The 19,731-nt window shown below is 42.8% G+C and overlaps 1 protein-coding gene across 1 annotated transcript; it reads right to left on the bottom strand.

Moving 5' to 3' along the window:
* Positions 1–592: 592 nt before the first annotated feature.
* LOC146871387 (interferon beta-like) lies at positions 593–16,281 on the bottom strand. Its single transcript, XM_085599751.1, has 5 exons — positions 16,138–16,281; positions 5,789–5,872; positions 3,832–3,993; positions 3,369–3,461; positions 593–694 (listed from the first exon to the last, which is right to left on the bottom strand). The coding sequence occupies exons 1-5, from the start codon at positions 16,270–16,272 to the stop codon at positions 593–595; spliced, it is 576 nt and encodes a 191-aa protein (XP_085455877.1). The 5' UTR covers positions 16,273–16,281.
* Positions 16,282–19,731: the final 3,450 nt, after the last annotated feature.

Genomic DNA, 19,731 nt, shown 5'->3' with positions numbered 1-19,731 from the left:
AATGACTGCACGTAATGTATGTTTTTGTTTTGTACTACTCACAACTTCTCAATTCACCACCCTACGAATAAAAAACGACGAAAATATATTTTGCTTTTTTAATTGTTAACATTTTTTTTTTAAAAAGAACAATTTTCATTTAAAAAAAAGTACCATTCAGTATTAAAAATCGAAGTGGCATTCTCAATTCAAACACATTTCAGCAAAAATAAATATATAAATATTATATTAATATTAAATTAAAATAATTAAATAACAATTCAAAAGACATCGTTTGTTACTGTTTAGAATGCGCAAGCCTTGATTATCCACGGCTCCACTTAGGTATATATGTCCTTGGTGACAATCCAGGGTCAGATGTAACAAAATTCCGGTGCGACTTTATCAGTCATGGTCCAAACGAGTCAAATAACCTTTAAACGGTGATCAGAGCCGGCTCTGCCCACGGTGGCTCTTTGGTAGTCCTGGTCCTGTGAGTTTGCAAGTACTCGTCATGAGTTAAAAAATAGTAGTAAATGTATATACATCTTTCCAGTTAGTGCAAATCATGTTTTTTTTCTACATTTCAGGTGGATCGCTGTTGTATTGCTCTTCAGTGCTCTAATCTTAACATCTTTGACGTGAGCATGTCAACAGTCATCATACATCGTCTCAGCTGCAGTCGAATGTTCTCCCAGGCACAGGAGCTGGACATCTGGAACAAACAGAAAGAGTGGTCAGTACACTGAAGAACCAGGATTGCATTATCTGAACATTCTTTCTTGCACACAGCATCGTTTTCTATTGAGGCAGCTAAAAACAATACAGAGAAGAAGCCCCAGTAATGGCTGACAAAGACCTTCACTATAAATAGGGCAGATTTCTACTTGATATTTCGACAGTGAATTACTGTAACTTTAGGCAGTGCTTAATTTGTAAAAGAATAAGTGCCGGGCCCAAAGTTCTGCTCGCAAGCCAGAAGCTGGCACTATCGAGGATGTGGGAATTGAATTTCTTGGTTCATAACTTTGGTTCCACCTCATACCTTTTTAATCCACTACCAGACACTCCCTGTCTCTTTATCTCACACTCTGTGGTTTCTTTTTCACCCCTGCTCTTAGCTTTGTCTCTGTTTTCCTTTCTTTCTCTTCAGCCTCTCTTTTATGTTTTTCTCTTTCCTGCTCAGCATCAAAGTCTGTTGTAGAAAACAAAGGGGGATATGTACAAGGAAGTGGGGGAGCTTGGCGTTAGCCTCCTTGGCTTAACGCAGCGCTCTGCCACTTTTGAAACACAAGGTTACACCATATTTACAAGAATGTGGTGCAGCCTTGCATTTCCCCCGCGATGGCATTAAGTTTAGCAATTTAGCGCCAACGCAGGCACATAGTGCAAGGGTGTGCAAGGGTGCCTGCATGCAGGGGAGGATTGTTTATATGTAGGAAGGTGTCCCTTCCTGAACATAACCAATCCTAAAATGCCATTCTGTCACTTTCATGTGAGCTGCTTCTTGCAGCACACATGAAAGTGACAAAATGGCGTTTTTTTAAAGGTTTTTTATGTATAGGAAGGAGCACCTTCCTGTACATAAACAAATCATGGCATTTTGCTTTTTCCATGTGTGCTGCACAAGGCATCACACATGGAAAAAGCAAAAATGAGGAGAAATAATGCATTTCTCCTCGTTTTACCAACTTAAGACCAGGATTTACCTGGTCTTAACTTTGGCGCTGCCTCCTGTGTACGCTACGATTGTACATAGGGGGCAGCATCAAAATGAATGGGTGTTGGGGTGGAACGCCCACCGCAACACCCACTGCCCACCCCTTTCACGCTAACCATAGCGTGAAAGGGGGCCTTAATTGCAAGGCAGCAGTAAGTTGCTTAACTCTGCCTTGTACCTAAGGTGCAGCCCCTATCGCCACCACAACGTAGGTAAAAGTGACGTTGTGGTGGCGATAGGGGCTTGTACATATGCCCCAAAGCACCGGCTCAAATTAAGCACTGACATGGGTTGACGGTAACTCTAGGTCTTGAATATGTGATGGTGGGGAATATTGTGTGGGAATCGATGTTAGTGCACTGATTTTCGCTATTTCACCCAAATGTTTCGATTCCATCAGGATTACTGGGCTACTCAGAAGGTGGACCTAAGTATGTTCACATGAACGTTCAATCCATTCTCTTCCTGTATAACACCAAAGGTCTAACCCCCTTGGAACACCAATGAAAAGTGGCGTTGAAGTGAAGATCTGACCTGAGGTTTTGGCCACGAGGGCCAGGCTTTGGGACTATATTGGGTCTTCTTGATAATATTTAAAGGTCTTGGCACCCAGGAGCTCTAGGGAGGTGGTAAGTTGGCTGGGCACTGTCGACACATGGTGAATGCCTTAAAATTTGAGAAACCATGAATATGAAATTCTGGGATTTACCATAGATCTTCTATGGTAACAGGCAGACATAGATCTCAAACCCAGTTCCAGTCTCACTTCAGAGAAGACATACTGGAAGTACCCTCCCTTGTGATTTATCCCATATAGATCCTATAGCAACATCATCGTGGCTCCTAGGCTTTTGCGCCTAGACCTTATAAATCCCTTCATCTATATGTCATGAAAATTGTTTGCAGCACACAGCTTGCAAGCATTGATTTCCCATCATCAGGCGATGGAGAATGGTAACAATGCATATAGGAGAAATGTAGCTCTCCTGCGCCCCTCACAACTTCAGGCTATAGGGACGACACATCTCCTACTTCTACAAGTTATGTACATTTGCTGCAGCACACCGATGATACAGGAGGGCATCCCATCTACAGGGTAAGGAGACTCCTTGAAGCGCATGGATGGCAAGCACCCCCACTCTCCTATGCCTGCAAGCAGTGAAGACTCTTGCAGATCACGGTTGATATGCATGGACCTCCCACATCCCTTATGCCTACAGGCTGTAGAGACTAGCCGTAATTCATGGATGATTAGCATTGTGCTGCTACACTCCATAAGTTTACAGGCCATGAAGTTTGGTAGCCATGCATGGGGGAGCTGAAGGAAATATTGAGGACAAATTATTGAATGGTCACAATACTACGAGCAGAATATTGAGGGACAAAATATCGAAGAGGTAAGTGCACAAAGGGAGGTAAGGATTTGCTATCTTTAGCGCCACACCTACATACCTTAAAGATATATACATCACCAAGGATCTTATATGTGGAGTTAGGGATAGAAAATGTATACAAAAATACCTTTCAATATTTTGTCACTCGATATTCTGGTCGCAATAGTGTGACAGTTCGATAGTCTGTCTTCAATATTCCTGACCTACACCAGTGCATGGATGACTTTCATAGGATAGTTTATAAGACCTGTACCTCTTTTAATAACAGCACCTACTTTTTCCTGAATGTAGAGTTGCATTTTTTTTAAGTACTTCTTTAATTTATTTTCCTTGAAGTTTTTTGGCTTCTCCTCCAAGTCCACCGACAGCTGAAACCAAAAAGAGAACTTGTTAGCAGCCAATATATGTTATATATACTACAGCATTCTAAATGAAGAAGTCGTGAGCTGTTGTTCAGTCGATTTTACAGAGGATACAAATGATGCAACTAGCTGGGAATTCACCAGACGATTCCACTGTCCTCCAAAGAACTTGCTTCATCTTGCATACACACAGCGTTACACATATATGTAAGCGCATAACATACAGACAAACAGGACAGGCACATATATACAGTACACTCACACTTACTTAGAGAACACACATGCCCACGTTGAGACATCCATACTGTAGGTAGACAGGGCGTACAGTACGAACACACAACCCTTCCCCACGAGCGTCTTACAGGTCTTTACTCACACATTTGGCCAGTACATCAGTGTGCCACCGGAGCCCTTGGATGAACATGTCTGTACTTCTTGTGTCCCAGCCTGTCTTGTCCAGGTTTTTGCTCATAATTTCGTTGATTTTGTTGACTGAGTGCAAGATTTTGAATATGGTCAGCTGGAGACTCCGTTGGGTCTAAAAATAAAACAGAGGACACCTTATGGTGAACAGGCCTTGACGAGCACACGCCTGATGAAGTAAGGAAGATTAGAAGCACAGTATCAGCTTAAAGGATAGGAACTACTCTCTGACACTCTGAAGCGGTTCCATTATTGAATTGACAGTGATAGATAAACACATCCCTTAGTAGAGGTTGCCAGAACAAGACCAGGTCAGGAGTGTCAGGCCATGGGCAATGCTCTTGTGTGAATATTACACAAAGAAGAGGGATAAAAACAAGTTTCGTAGAGACCAATAAGTGAGTGGGAGATACAACAAATTTGTAAAACTGCCCTCACACACAGCAAGCGGTGTCATGCTTCATCATAGGGCTGCTACTACACCTCCACGCCAGCCAAGCGCATGGAGGTGGGGCAATAGTGGAGGGGAAAAAGACACATACAACGTACAAAATGATGTGGAACCAACGGTGAGTAGAAAGTGCAGAACCAGTGATAGACAGTGATTAAAAAACAATACTGGGAAAACCTTGATCCAATTTTAATATTATGTGCCCAGTTTGGAGTTAGAAAAATCAAAAAACGTGGGTGATGGGCAACCCCCCCACTCTGCATAGATGTCGACATGTTTCAGCCAGCACTACAAAATATAACCCGGCTTTCCTCAGGACTTCTCACCACTGTTGTTCCCAGTTGTGAAACCTTCCTACTCCCAATTTGGGAAGTACAAGGAAGAAATACCTCAAGTGAGGTCTCTCGCCTTTCGAGAGGAACCGAATTTATTAAGTTTATAAACTCAAAATGGCAGGGGAGTGAGGACAGCCGCCCACACGCACTCTTGCTTTCTAGGGCTGCTGTCCGCCACCATATTTCGTGCCTCCTTCACCACCGTGCTGTCCTCACTCCCCCGCCATTTCGAGTTTATAAACTTAATAAACTCGGTTCCTCTCGAAAGGCGAGAGACCTCATTTGAGGTATTTCTTCCTTGTACTTCCCAAATTGGGAGTAGGAAGGTTTCACAACTGGGAACAACAGTGGTGAGAAGTCCAGAGGAAAGCCGGGTTATATTTTTTAGTGCTGGCTGAAACATGTCGACATCTAGGCAGAGTGGGGGGGTTGGAACCTCATTATAAGCTCTCCAAACCCATCACCCACGTTTATTGATTTTTCTAACTCCAAACTGGGCACCTCATATTAAAATTGGATCAAGGTTTTCCCAGTATTGGTTTTTAATCACTGTCTATCACTGGTTCTGCACTTTCTACTCACCGTTGGTTCCACATCATTTTGTACATTGTATGTGTCTTTTCCCCCTCCCCTATTGCTCCACCTCCATGCGCTTGGCTGGCGCGGAGGTGTAGTAGCAGCACTATGATGAAGCATGACACAGCTTGCTGTGTGTGAGGGCAGTTTTACAAATTTGGTGTATCTCCCACTCACTTATTGGTCTCTACGAAACTTGTTTTTATCCCTCTTCTTTGTGTGATATTCAATTCCTGAGCGGGAGGTCGTAGAGGGATATTCCTCTCACCCCTCTGTAGTTTTCGTGTTTTGCTGCAATGCTCTTGTGTGACATGAAGAACTGACCTAGAGGGACAGTGTCACATTTCTCAACGTGCTATTGCCTCGGGAAAGCATTAACTGGAAAAGTAATTCAAATATAATGCTTGACTTACATAGGCCCAAAAGAGCCACTATCCTTTAAGAGGATCTCGCCTATTAGGAAGTCTGTGAAAACCCAGGTCTGGACATGTCTCATCCAATGGGAATCAGCAGGGAAAGTTTCTAATGTTGGAAAATGTCAAATGTACCTGTTGATGGTTTGCTATCATCACCTTGCGAGGAAATTTCACACTCATCTTCTCACTGAGACACCGGAGTGGGAAATTTCCACCCTGAAAAACCAAATACATCAACATTTTTACACTAACAAAAATACGTTTATTTGGTTTAATATAAACCGTAATACGATTGATCTAAATCCACACTTACCACTATCACAGCAATGTTAACATTTTTCCAAGAACTATTCTACATTTAAATGCTTCTTTCTTTTATATATTAAAAGACAATATAGCATTCTTACTTGAGTTGCAAATAAAGTAATTGAGGAGGGAGACACTATTTTTATGTTCATATCTAGAGAGAAGCCACCAGGAAAACAAAATATATTTAGGGGACTCAGATTCCACTGTACAGAATCTGCATACTCTGGGGCATATTTACTAAAAGATCACGCAGGGCAACAAATAAGTTCTGTGCTGTGTTGCAGGAACAGGTGAGAGTTGAGTCTCACCATATCTACTGATATATGGAGCTCTTCAGCTCTCTACCTGCACTGGACCACTTGAACCTAGTTAGCGTCAATGCAGGCACCCTTGTGCCATGCTGCAATGGTGCCTCTGTTACAGGCAGGATTGTTTTTGTGCAGGACAGGACACCTTCTAGTACAAAAACAATTCTAAGAAGCAATTTCCCCTTTCTACATGAGATGCAGAATGCATCACACATAGAAAGAGTGAGCAACAAGGAGAAATAAACAGGTTTCGCCTTGTTACAACTCGCTGTGGTAGGTGCACCATTTTGGCGCAATTCCAGGTGTGGTACCGTCTGTGATTGCGTCAGATTCCATAGTTGGGTGCATGGAAACACCCATGCTCCTCCCTTGGTGAGTCTACCAAAATTAAATGTATTGCAAAACAGTGCAAGCCTCTGCATTACGTTACATTTCTTTACAAAGTCACGCAAGGTGGTGCAAATAGCCCAATGCGTACCTTTATAAATCCCATTTATGGACTTGCATTGCCTTGCGATGACTTGCATCCCACACGGGCAACGCAAGTCCTTATGAAATCAGGGTATCTATGTTTCCATAGTCCTAGTTGTTAATTTGACCAACTGTTTAAATTCTAACAATACCATAATATACGCTCTGTGAAAACTTTGCAGAGAGAAAACCTATCAAGTCAAATGTCTCCCAGATTTAAAACTGGAATTGGAGGAAATTAATAGGGCAATTACCTTTGTTATGTATTTATTGCCCCCTTTTTAATCAGATAATATGGTGGCATCAAAGCACACAATGCTGTTTATTTATTTTATTTATTTAAACAGTTTTATATAGCGCTGGCTAGACCCAGATGTATCAGAGTGCTTAACAAGGGTTGAGAGAGGAACGAATTGCAATATAACATTAGTACAAAGAGGTAAGATGCAAGACAATAAGAACCATATGTCACGGACCATAATTACATGAACATGAAAATAAGTAGTACATTTAGGCAATACCCAATATTGGATAATTAAGCTAGCGTGGGAGGTCAGGAATGAGGGGAGAAAAGTGAGAAGGTATGGAGGAAGTGAGGTGGGTGATGGGAGAAGTGATAGCATGCGGGTGTAGGCAGTGATTATAAGAGAACTAGTAGGGGGAGGGTGGAAGTATAAGTAAGGAAAAAAAGAAGGGGGTAGTTAGTCAGGTCAAAAGTGGCGGGAGCATAGCACCATTATGGGCAGGTTGTGAACCCCTGTTTGGTGGCAGGATTAAGGACCCCAGTATTTGTTTAGAAGGTGCCGCTTGAGATCTTTTTTGAAACTGAGGTAGGAGGGATTGCAACGCAGATCTTTGGGGAGTGAGTTCCAGATGGTGGGTGCATTTCCGGAGAAAGAGCGTGACTGGGTAACTTTCTTGTTTACCAAGGGCGGTACTAGCACGAGAGTATTTGTGCTCCTCCATTCTCTTGCACAGCCCGCTTTGTGGAGTTTGTCTGAGAGATACAATGGGTTGTGATGAAGCAAGGCTTTATGCATAATGCAAGCATTCTTGTAGGTGGATCTGCCTTCGATGGGAAGCCATTTGAGAACTTTGAGGATGGGGGAAATGTGGTCGAATCGCTTACAGTCAGAAATAAGCCTTGCTGCGAGGTTAAGGACAGATTTGATTGGGGCTAAGTGGACTTTCGGTGTTCATGAGAGAATGGTATTACTGTGGTCCAATCTAAAAAGTACTAGGGATTGAACAACAAATTTAAAGTCATCAGCAGGAATGAAGGGCTTAATTTTCTTGAGGTGGTGTAGAGTGAAGAGAGCGCCTTTGGCCGCATTTTTTTATGTGGGGAGAAAGGCTGAGGGTGCGGTCAATGCATATTCCAAGGGATTTAACTGAGTTAGAAGTGGACAAAGAGCAGTTGAGAGCTTTAAGGTCAGAGATCCAGAGTTGGATGGGGAGCCAGTTGTTTTTAGGAGCGAAGAGAATGACTTCCGTTGCTTTAGGGTTGAGTTTAAGGTGATTGTGCTGGAATCAGTATTGAATCTTAGTCAGGGTATCATTGAGGTGCAGAATGTCAGCTTGGGATTTGATCCTGTAGTAAAGCTGGGTATCGTCAGCATAGAGGTCGTAGTTGAGTCCTGCTTGCTTGAGAATGAGGGTGAGGGGTTCCATGAAGAGGTTGAAGAGAGAGGGAGAGAGAATAGAACCTTGGGGAACACCCAGGGGGACAGGAATAGGTTTAGAGAGGCAATTGCCGATTTTAAATTGTTGGGTTCTGTGCTGAAAGAAGGAGGTGAACCATTTGAGGACTAGACCATTGAAGCCGAAACGATAATTGAGGGTGTTGAGAAAGGCGGAGTGGTTAACAGAATTGAAAGCCATAGAGAGGTCAAGAAGAATGAGAAGGGATGCCTCTCGCTTGTCGTGGGAGTGCTGGATGTCATCAACAATGTTGAGCAGAGCAGTTTCAGTACTGCAGCCCTTTCTAAAGCCTGACTGTAATGTGTCCAAAAGGCAAAAAGAGTCAATGTGCTTGTCAAGTTGGAGCAAGGCGCATTTTTCGAGGGCCTTGGATAGAAGAGGAAAATTAGAGATAGGACGCAGATTGTTAAGGTCAGTGGGGTCGGCAGTAGCATTTTTTTGGGTAGGAGTGATTTGGCCCAGCTGGAGGGAAACAGGGACACACCCTGTGGCCAAGAAGGAGTTGATGATGGTGGTCCAATAAGGTGCAATGATATGCTTTAAATCTTGAACAAGGTTAGCGGGGAGGGGGTCAAAGGTATGAGAGGAGGGTTTAAGCTTGGTGATGATGTTGAAGATTTCATGCTCTGTAACTGGGGAGAAGCTAAGCCAAGATGCATTATTTTTTAGTTGTGGGCTGGAGAGGAAATGTACAGGAGGGGCGGGAGGGAGATGAACAGAGTCAGGAGGGGGCAAAGGTGTAAAAGGAGACTTGGATGGGAGGTCAAAGAGGGATGATGAGCAGTGAGGTGGGAGGGGTAAGGCAAAGGATTGGTCAATCTTGGCGATTTTTTCGGAAAAGAAGTTAGCAATTACTTCACATCTTTCGATAGAGGCCAACAATTTGGGGGGGGGGTGGGGGGGGGTGGCCGAAGCTGTTTGATTTTCGATAATGCAGAAAAGTTCCCTGGGCCGTGACAGCAAGAGAAACTAGAGATTATTCCAATCAAAGAACTTGTATCGAAACTGCTGATCTGAGAACAAAGCCCTAACTACGAGTATCCTGATGAAGTTGAGGTAATTATCACACCTAGTGAAATCTGATACTCTGGGGTTCAGTATTTGCCATGGGCCATAATTACATTTAATTTTGAATTTCCCAATTGTAATTAGGGCATAACATGTCAAATTTGTGCTTTCTGCACCAAATTTACAATGCCAGGGGATTTAAGAGACACTTACCCCTCAGTGAATGTTGGCAGGTGTGACCTGCTGACATTTACCTGCAGAAAATGTAAGAAATGTGGTGTTGGACTTGGACCTCTCTGCATGGTCACCTTGAACTTTTTGCTTTCACCACTCATGTTTTCTGAACCCGTTTATGTTGACTTTAAGGACTCTGTGCACTTTACCCCTGCCAATCAGTGCTAAAGTGCTTGTTCTCTCTCCTCCAAACATGGTAAAATTGACTTATACTCGATTGGCTAACTTCATTTGCTTATACGTCTCTAGTAAAGTCGGACTGCATATGAAATGCTACTAGTGGATCTGCAGCACGTATTATACCACACACTTAAGTCGCCTTGTTAAACATGCCTTAGGCCTGCCTTTGCAGCCTGTGGGCAGTTTTAAATTGCCACTGCGACCTGAAATATTTTTTTGCCAGCTCTAAACCTTCCTTCTTAATACATATATATGACCCCTAAGGTAGACCCTAATTAGCCCATAGGGCAGGGAGCATTGTAGTTAAAAGTTGGACATGTACTTTTACATTTTACATGTCCTGGTACTGAAAAAGTCTTAAATTCCTTTGTTACTATTGGAAGGCCTACCACTTCCATAGAATAATATTGGGTTACATTATTACATTTAATACACAATAACGTTTGCTTGGGAACAGTTGAAAATGTTATATTTGTTCTTTAATGAATTGTTATTTAGAACCCTCTTTAATGGTAAAGTTGGATTTTAAGTCACAATTCCGAAAATCCCACTTTTAGAAAGTTGGCATTTTCATCTCCTATCGGTGCTTGCGGCCTATGTACTGGGTCTCATGACTAGGAACAGTTGGCCTTTGTGAATTCCTCCCAGACAGTATCACAAAGGGGATTAGATGGTGGCAGGATGGGCCATCCTGACTTGATGCTCCCTTCATTCCAGGCTACCTGAAGTGACCCCAAGGATCAACTGACAGACCTCATGTTCAGAGCTATAGGGACATAACAAGCTCCAGAGGCCTCCCCGCAACTGAAGCCCCAGCAATGACCGTCAGCGGTGCCTGACACGATCTTTCTGCTACAGCGATGACCGTCCATGACATTCAGCCTGATCTTTGTACTACAGCAAGGAACATCCTCCTACTCCCTGCTCTTCGCGTCTTCCACTGCCACAATCTGGACTCTTCACATCGGGCTTGGAGAAGAAGGTAACTGTTTCAGCAGGACTGACCTGGTCCTTGTATATGGCCCATGCTCCATCGCATTCAGCCTGAACTTATGACTTTCACCCAGTCTCGCACGAACAGATAAGCATCAGTGGCACTTTGTGCTTTTAGGCACTATACTTACCATAAATCTTTGAAATGGCATATCTCTGGTTCTACTGATTGGATTTTTGTTGTTTTGATGGCACTCTATTTTTCTAAATTAGTGTGGAAAATTTAAAGTGTTGGGTTTTCATTTTATTACTGTGTGTCTGCTGTATAAATACTTTACACATTGCCTCTAAGCTAAACTTGACAGATTTTGTGTAGTATTGTAGTTCACATTGACAAGGATTGTAGCTGTTGCTTGAGAAGGCCTCAGCCCACCCCCCAAACAACAACCCAATTTCTCACATGCAGTAATTACCACAAAACTTGAAATTCTGATCCCTGTGCAAGCAGGTGTTCAGAATAGGCACTGCAATTAACCGGGTCACACATTACGAGTGCCAAAGTGTCATTTTTCACAGGGTTCTTTATAGGTGGACCAAATCAAGCCCAGGCATACTCCATCACAGGGGACTATGAAATCATACTGGATGTTGTATTAGCACTTAATATGCCGTCAGTAATTAGGACGAAATGAGTCTTGGGTTGCTTGTGTTCTGGTTCAGCATGGACCTGTCCTGGTGCTCAGGCTGGACTGTTACTATTGAATCAGGATCAAGAATGATTTGCATATTGCTGGGTCCAAACTGAGGTGGCACGGAGTACAAAATAAGGATGGACTGGTATGCGGCCCGAGTAGTTACCAGTGGCTAAGATCAATTCAAGCATTACATCCATAAATGTTTCCTATAATTCAGTGAGACGCTTTAAGTGGGCAGGTATGCCCAGACATGGGTCTTGTGCACACTGTACCACTGGAACGGAGTTATACCAAACTGATAAGCTCTGATAAGGTTGAAGCTGGTCTTGGGTTGCTTGTGTTCCGGTTCAGTGAGAACCTTGCCTGGCAGGTTGGGCTGGGCTGCTCCTACTAGAGCAGGGCCAAGACTGATTAACATGCGGCTGGGTGCAAACTGAGATTACATGGAGATTACATAGGATGCAGTTGGGATGCGGCCTCGAGTTGTTACCAATGGCTAAGATTAATTCAAGCATTTCATTTGTCAGGTTTTGTATATTTCAGTACAAACATTTTCTGACAAAAAAGAGGACTTAAGGGAAAGGTCCGGCCGAATCAATATAGTTTGACAGGGTAATCAAGGCAAACATTATGTCTGAGGGCACGAGTATGCTCCAGCTTGTCATTCTCAGGAGACAATGTAGATACAAGGACCCCTTGCTACTATTATTGGTTCCCAGGGCAGGGAAAATACAATTCTTGAAGAGAAAATCCCAAGGCAACTATTGGTCTATTAAACATACAAGACTATGACGGATACTATGAAGATCCATCATTAAATTAAAAAGCCACTTAATTGCACTTTTATATTTATTGTATTTTTGATTTGTCTATTATTATCTTCACAAAGTTGTATACAGTTCACCGTATGATTGATTGTATAATTGTTCCTATATAGACCATATGTATAGGACATACAGCTTTGTTTGTTGTCTGCAGCATTTTAAAAACATCTATCATTGTCATTATTGGTGTTTATGCTATGATGTTATTGTCCCATATATGTTTTCCCAAGAAGTAATACAGAATTTAAAATAGTCTTTTTAAATAATTTTGTGTTGTGCATTGAGTCATTACAAAGTGTGTGGGAATTATGGTCTTGTATGTTTAATAGACCAATATTTGCCTAGGGATTTTCTCTTCAAGAATTTTTAGGATGCAGTCATACTGAATCTACGCTTCTTTCACTACTCTATGATATGCTTTCCTGTAGGACATGAGGATGCTCTCCCAATCATCCTCTGAATGCTATCATATCCTATGCATATTACACTCAGGGGACCATCAATCAATCAATCAGGTGAATTGTAAGCGCGCTACTTACCTGTGAGGGTCTCAAGCCGCTGGGGGGGTGGGGGGGGGGGGGTTGTGGAGGTTATAAGCATCTCTGTTCAGTCGAAGAGCCAGGTCTTGAGTGTCTTTTTGAAAATGTTCAGGGAGGGGGCGGGTGTGATGTCGATCGGGAGCTCATTCTAGGTCTTGGCCGCGATGTAGGAGAAGGCCCTTCCACCTGTTCTGGCTTTGCGGATTTGTGAGGTTTCGGAAAGGGCGAGTTCGGCAGATCGGAGGTTTCTCTTGGGTACGTGGAAGGAGATTCTCTTGTTGAGGTATTGGGGTCCAGTGTTATGGAGGCATTTGTAGGCATGTGTGAGTATCTTGAAAGTGACTCTCTTCTCGAAGGGGAGCTGGTGGAGGTTACGCAGGTGCTGGCTGATGTGTTTGTGTCGGGGGATGCCGAGGACAAGTCTGGCTGCGGTGTTTTGTATGGTCTGGAGTTTGTGGAGCAGCGACTTGTTGATTCTGGCATAAATAATACTCTTTCCATGCTACCTATGGAATACTGAGAGAAACTGTCTCCATATGACATTCTGCATACCATGATATCATTATAGTATGATACTATGTATGATTCCCAGCAAACAATATTGTCTCCCTGTCACCGTCCACAACCCATAATACACTCAACCGTGTGCCTTTCTACCTCTCATACTGTAGATACTCTAAAACTGTAGGTTAAACAGATATGCACACATCAAAAGATTGATTTTGAATGATTTTGGTGTTTTCGTTATAGGAGTTTAAGGTTTTATTTTCTAATATTTTTACTTCCAGGAATGAATTACAGAGATAGCTTCATCTCCATTTACATTTGGTGGCCATTTTCTGAGCTGGGACACTCATACTACTAAAAATAATTTTCTTCGTGTATATATGATAGTGATCTGGGCAAGTGTCAGAATCCAGCGCATGGGTGGAAGAAAGACGACACTGCTTGTGCATAACTTGTCGACAAGCCTTGTTATTAAGGATACTTTCACTGTCGCAAACTCGCCGGAGCTCCATGGAAGTCCTACCCACTTGTTTCACAAAAAGGGGAGGAATGCCTATGCTCTCTTGACCTTAGAGTTGTTTTCAGTGGATGGAGTGAGGGGTGGTTTAGGCTGGAAAGCTATTTTCCAGTAAGGCTACCTTCTGCCATTTTTATTTTTTCCAGGAGCCCTCTGAGTCTTATCTGACCTCGAAGAAAAATCTCACAAGACCAATATTACCTCATACTGTATTAAGAGTGGGAGCATTGAGCATGCGGGCTAGTATAGTTCAGTGTTAAATGTTACAAGTGGTGTACATCAATGGTGTCCAACATAGTTCCAGGGGGGCTGAGTCAATGTCTGATTTTAAGGAAAAACACTGCTGTGGAAATTACTACAAATTAAAATATTTCTATCTTAACCTGTAAAAATAGCTTGTGTCCAAGTTTCCTTCACAGAGGATGCCTTCGAAGCCAATGGCACACCAGTGGTATACGAGAGTCCTGCATATTGGTCTATAATGAACATGAGGAAGGCCTTTCATTCTGTTGCACTCTCTTTCCCCTAACAGCAAAGCAGTATGTACTGCTATTTATTGCAATTTGGCGCCCCTCATCGGCCGTTTGTTCATGGTACATTGAGACAGTTAGTTGTAATGGCCTTAATGTAGCACTGGGCTCACTCCTAGAGAAACAGCATGCACGTCTAAAACTCAGCAAAATGGAGACCGGAAGCAGCACCCATGAAATCAACCTTTAACTCTGAACATTCTTGGCCTAGGTTTATCTAGTGAACATTGTTGGTGAACTTCTTCCCAATAACAGCCATTTTAATCACCATCTATTTTAATGGTGCTTTGTCTTCTACCATTGACATTCACCTAATGAGTAAGTAAAAGCTGAGGGAACCCTTTACACCCAAAACACTTTTTCTGAGCATAGCTTTTGAACATGTTTGCTTTATATTTAAACATATGCCTCTTCAAAGGTCTATGTTTCCTCATTTCTGCACTCAATATTGGTGCAGACGTTGTTTTGTTCGGGTAGCTTGTTAAACTTAACACCTGTCTTATCTGTGGGTTGCCTTGCTGCTCAGGCCAGGCTACCAAAGGTGAGCCGCAGTTGCACTCAGTGAGGCATGTGTCCCACAGAAGCTCAGCAACAGCTCACGTCTCGGCTGTGGCCTTTTGTCCCTGTAACATGTCTGAGGAATACCCATGATTGCACTCTCTCCCTCTCACCCTCAGTCAAGTCATGTCCTATCAACATTAAGATGACAGTACTCTTGTTTGGGCATCTTTAAACTAAATTAGATTCTATCCTTTTCGTCCTGCCAATCCTAGGAACACCCACTGCACAGTGTGCTGTGTCTCCGTGGCTCTCAGGAGAGTGGTATGCTCCATCCCTCTCACCCGTGGGAAACCGTTATACTCTCTTGCTAGTGCTGTTGAGATACCGGGGTACGGTGGCGTAATTCACAATGATGGGGGCCCCGGAATACCGTGATGAGGGGTCCCCACTCTCCCATGTCTCAGAGACATTAATTGGCCTTGGGCTGAATAGTACCCTCCTTGAAGCGCTGGGGACCCCCTGGAGCGTTGGGAGCCGCGCCCTATGCCACAGGGACCTACCCCTGCCGGGTACACTATCACAACCCCTCTTAGGGTACCTTGACACTTCCTCTTTGTCATGTTGTGAGCCCAGTAAGCCTTTATGCCCTTCTAACAGTATGCAGTCCCTCACTGCCCACCTCAGGGCACTTTCTTTTCTCACCTCAACATACTGTGGCAATCAGACCTCACACCCTCTGGTTACCAGACCCCTCGCTGCGTCACTCTAGCATACTTTGCTACTTACGTCCAGGTAGTGTTAGGTTACGTTGACGCTCGCTCACAGAATGCCACAGTATTCTTGCTCAGTGCCCACAGTGCTGTTGCCTGACAAACCATACTGTACTGTACTGTACCTTACAATCTGTGGGATGCTTGGACCTTGCAGAGATGGTACCAGTACCCCCACTCTGCCTCTCGACCCAGAAAGAAACGTCTTTTGCTAAGCCAGAACTCATTACTTAGAAATCCTGATCTAACCAATCTGAGAAGTCTTATGAGGTCAAAGGTCAGAAATATACATACTTGTTTAATGGGGTAGGTGAGAGGGAGGCGGGTACTGGGATTGAGAAGTGTTGGGGGATAGGAAGTGAGAGTGGATTTCACATCAACATCCTGTGCCCTAGCAGCATGTGGCACGTTGGCAATAGCTAAGAGTAAATAAATAAATAAATTGCCGACTTACCATCTTTTCCAGAAGTTGCAGGCTTTGCACATTGAACGTCTTTTGTTGGTGGCGGGAAAATCCACATTTCTGGCAGAAGACATGGCCTCCACAGAGAAGAAGAAGGACTCCTGTCACTAGTGTAAATTGTACCATGGTGTTGGATGGCAGCTACGAAACAATTAAGAATTCATTTTCAGAAATCGGTATTCCAATATGAATTTCAAAGCTTATTTCTGAAAAGATATTCTGCTGTAGTCTCTCTATTCCTTTGTAGAAAAAGCTGTGCTACTGATTATAAAATGGTCCGTTGTTTTAATGGAAGTTAGGACCAAACAAATATTAAAGCCACCAGAAGAGGGCAGACTTTGCTCTACACAAAACCACAAATAAGCAAATAAACACATTCACAAAAAAATACAAAATCTACATTAAATGTCAAACCTTCTAAAACTATTGCAGAAAGAAAATAAGAGTAAATTAACAAGTTAATGTAATAATTTCAGACAAACTTCGTAACATTCAAACTCAAATGAACATTCAAAATAATGCTAATAAAAAAGCAGGATCTGATAAATGAAGTTTGTTAAAAATATTTCAAAATCTCATAAAGGTTGCTATAGGAGAGCACCTTCAAATCCCAAGTAAAGTTTCCAAGGTGGACAAACATGCATTGCCTGACCAGTATCTGTGGCTGATGCCACAATAAAGTGCACATTTCAGAAAAGTTCTTTTTCTGACACTATACTAAGTGCAGTACTCCCACTCATTCACAGAGACAGACTCTTACCTTCTCGGGTGCAGCTCTGCAGGTTTCTCCTGGCATTGAGCATCTTCGAATAAATATATTGCATAGAGGATGGTTACATCACGAAAATGAAAAGCTGACATCTTGGACGGGAGTTTTTACAGGTTTCACTTTCCTTTTAGAGTCCTCAGATTCAGGCTGCACGAGTTTTTTCAGGGGTTCCTATTTTGGGTGATTGAGAAGAGCAGCAACTATGTGTTTCTCCTTGAAAGTGAATATTTTACATGACTTTTTCCCTTAAATAATTTTAGCCAGTTGCATCACTCTGTACACAACGCGAGTAGCTGTGCAGTAAAAAAGAAATGCAGTTTACAGCGGTGTATTCTGTGGTAATATGCCAGAAGATTTAAAACAACTTTAAAAGGAAGTATTTTATTTAATTTCCTAATTCGTATTTTCACAACCACTATTCAAGGTAAAACATTTCCAGAGATAAAACGATACACTCCGTTGGTGCCTATTCATTTAAAGAGTTCGCACTATAAAAACATGCATTGGCACAGCCAATATGTCTAGCATGGTATTTTTGTTGTATGTCGTAATAGTTCTGTTTTATATTTTGTATTTGGTTATGCAGTATTTTGAAACTATAATAAATACATATATGTACTTGCAGCCGTTCAATATAGTTAGTAAATTTGCATTGTAAGACTTTTACAGGAAATTGACAGCAAATGAAGTAGTATTTGTTTTAAAAGAAGTATTACTTAGGTATGCATTTGTTTAGTTTACCAGGGCAAATCTTGTCATGGTTCAGTGGTATAAAGTTAGTTAAGCAGAAGGAGAGTAGTGAAACAGTGTTAGTAGAGATGTTCGCTGTTTTTCATTAAATGTTTAGATATTTCATGTTATGTTATGTTGTGTTACGGTATGTTATGGTATGTGATGGTATGTTATGCTATGGTATGCCATGTTATGTTAATGTAGATTTACATTAGCATGGCTTATCACCCAGTAGGGTATCCAGGCGCTGGAGCAGGTATATAGGCGAGAGGTTAAGGGTGAATTGAGTGAGTCAGCCTCAGATAACTAGTTGAAGAACCCGGTCTTCAGCTTCTTGCTGTATTCAAGAAGCGAGGTAGAGACCCTGATGTGTAGCGGGAGGTGATGTAGGAAAATGCTAAGCCTCCAGTTCTGCTTTTGCAGATATAGAGAAGTGCGAGTGAGAGTGAGGCTGAGCACAGGTGCCTGGTGGGTAGGTAAAAGTGAAGCTGGTTATTAAGGTAAGTTGGTCCTATGTTGTGCAATGCCTTGTATGCATGTGGGGTGTCCATTTAAAGATCTCGCGAAGCATGTAGTGTACTTGGAAGCATGAAGAGCTGATTGTGTTGACCTGTGCTGTCATGCTGAGCTTGTCATTAAGGATGATGACAAGGTTTCTTGCTTAGTTAGTTGGTGTGGGACCAAGTTCTGTTGGCCATCAGGTGGAGTCCCAGGGAGACTTCTTGATCCCGAAGACTAACACTTCCGTCTTGTCAGAATTGAGTTTCAGGCAGTTGTCTTACATCCAATCTGCCATGTTGATCACGCAGTTGGAGAAGTTGACTCTGGAGGTGGTGGACTTGTCGGCCGTGCTTAATTTGAGCCGGTGGTTTCCGGGGCTCAGCACCGGCATTAATGCCAGTACACCACATTGTAATGCTGTCTGTCTAATATTAAGATGAGCACAATGTTTAATGAGTCTATCTACATTAAAATGAATAATACTTGACACTCAAGCCATTATTATAGCTTTGGGTGGCTTGGAATAGTCTGAACTCTCAAGCTTGTAGGAGTGTGAAGATTCCTCGAGGGGTAGGTACTGTCATTGGAAGTGCTGGCAGGGGCAATGGGTGGTGCTGGCTGCAGTGGTCCCCGATGAAGAGCCCTGGTACTTACATTTTCACAAATTAAGTACTGCTTGTTGGACAGCGATAGAATGAGTTGGGTGCCATCAGTGTAGGAAATGATAGATATCCATGTGATCTGATGATGTTGGTGAGCGGAGTCATGTGAGTGTTAAACAAGGTTGGGCTGAGTGATGAACCCTTGGGGACTCCACTGATCAAATTCCTTTGGTGACAGTGTGTTTGGTAGTAGTGTAATTCTCTATGTTCTTTCTGTGATGAAGAAGCATATCCAGTTGAGGGCTGGTCCTTCCATGCCTTTTGTCATGCAGTTTTGTGATGAAGGTGTAGTGTGATAGTATATTGAAAGCAGCAGAGAGGTTGAGTAGGATGAGGACAGCAATTGCTCCATGGTCCAGTATTATGCTGATTTTGTCTGTGGCCATGATGAGAGCTGTTTATGTGTTATGATTGCTCCAAAAACCTGATTGGGCGTGGTCGAGTAGGTTGTGGAGTTCCAGGTGGTTGGTGAGTTGTTTGTTGATTACCTTCTCTATATTTTTGACTGGGTAAGGGAGCCAGGAGATGGGTCAGAAGTTGCTCAACTCGCTGGGGTTGGCCGATGCGTTTTTGAGGAGGGCGTTGACTATTGCATTTTTTATTTGGCTATGCAATATTGTTAAACTATAATAGAAACATATATGGATGTGTTCAATGAAGGTGGTGTTGGTGTCTGTTGATGTGACGCATTTGATGGTGTCTTTGTAAATAATTGCGAGTCCTCCTCCTGGTTTGTGAAGGAGTTCTTGGTGTGCTATCTTGGTGTCTGTCAGGATGGCCACAGCGATGTCAGGATTCAATGCTGAGTTGAACTAGGCTTCTGTGAGGAAGAGGAGGTCTGGTGTGCTGATGAGATCATCGATTTCGGTAGCATGGTTGTGGAGTGAGCAGGTGTTGAGAAGCATGCATGCAAGCGGTTGC

The sequence above is a fragment of the Triturus cristatus genome, chromosome 1_1 (assembly GCF_964204655.1).
Source record: "Triturus cristatus chromosome 1_1, aTriCri1.1, whole genome shotgun sequence".
Taxonomy (NCBI): Eukaryota; Metazoa; Chordata; class Amphibia; order Caudata; family Salamandridae; genus Triturus; species Triturus cristatus.
Note: the sequence above shows the minus strand (reverse complement) of the source record. Positions and strands in the feature narration are given on the sequence as shown.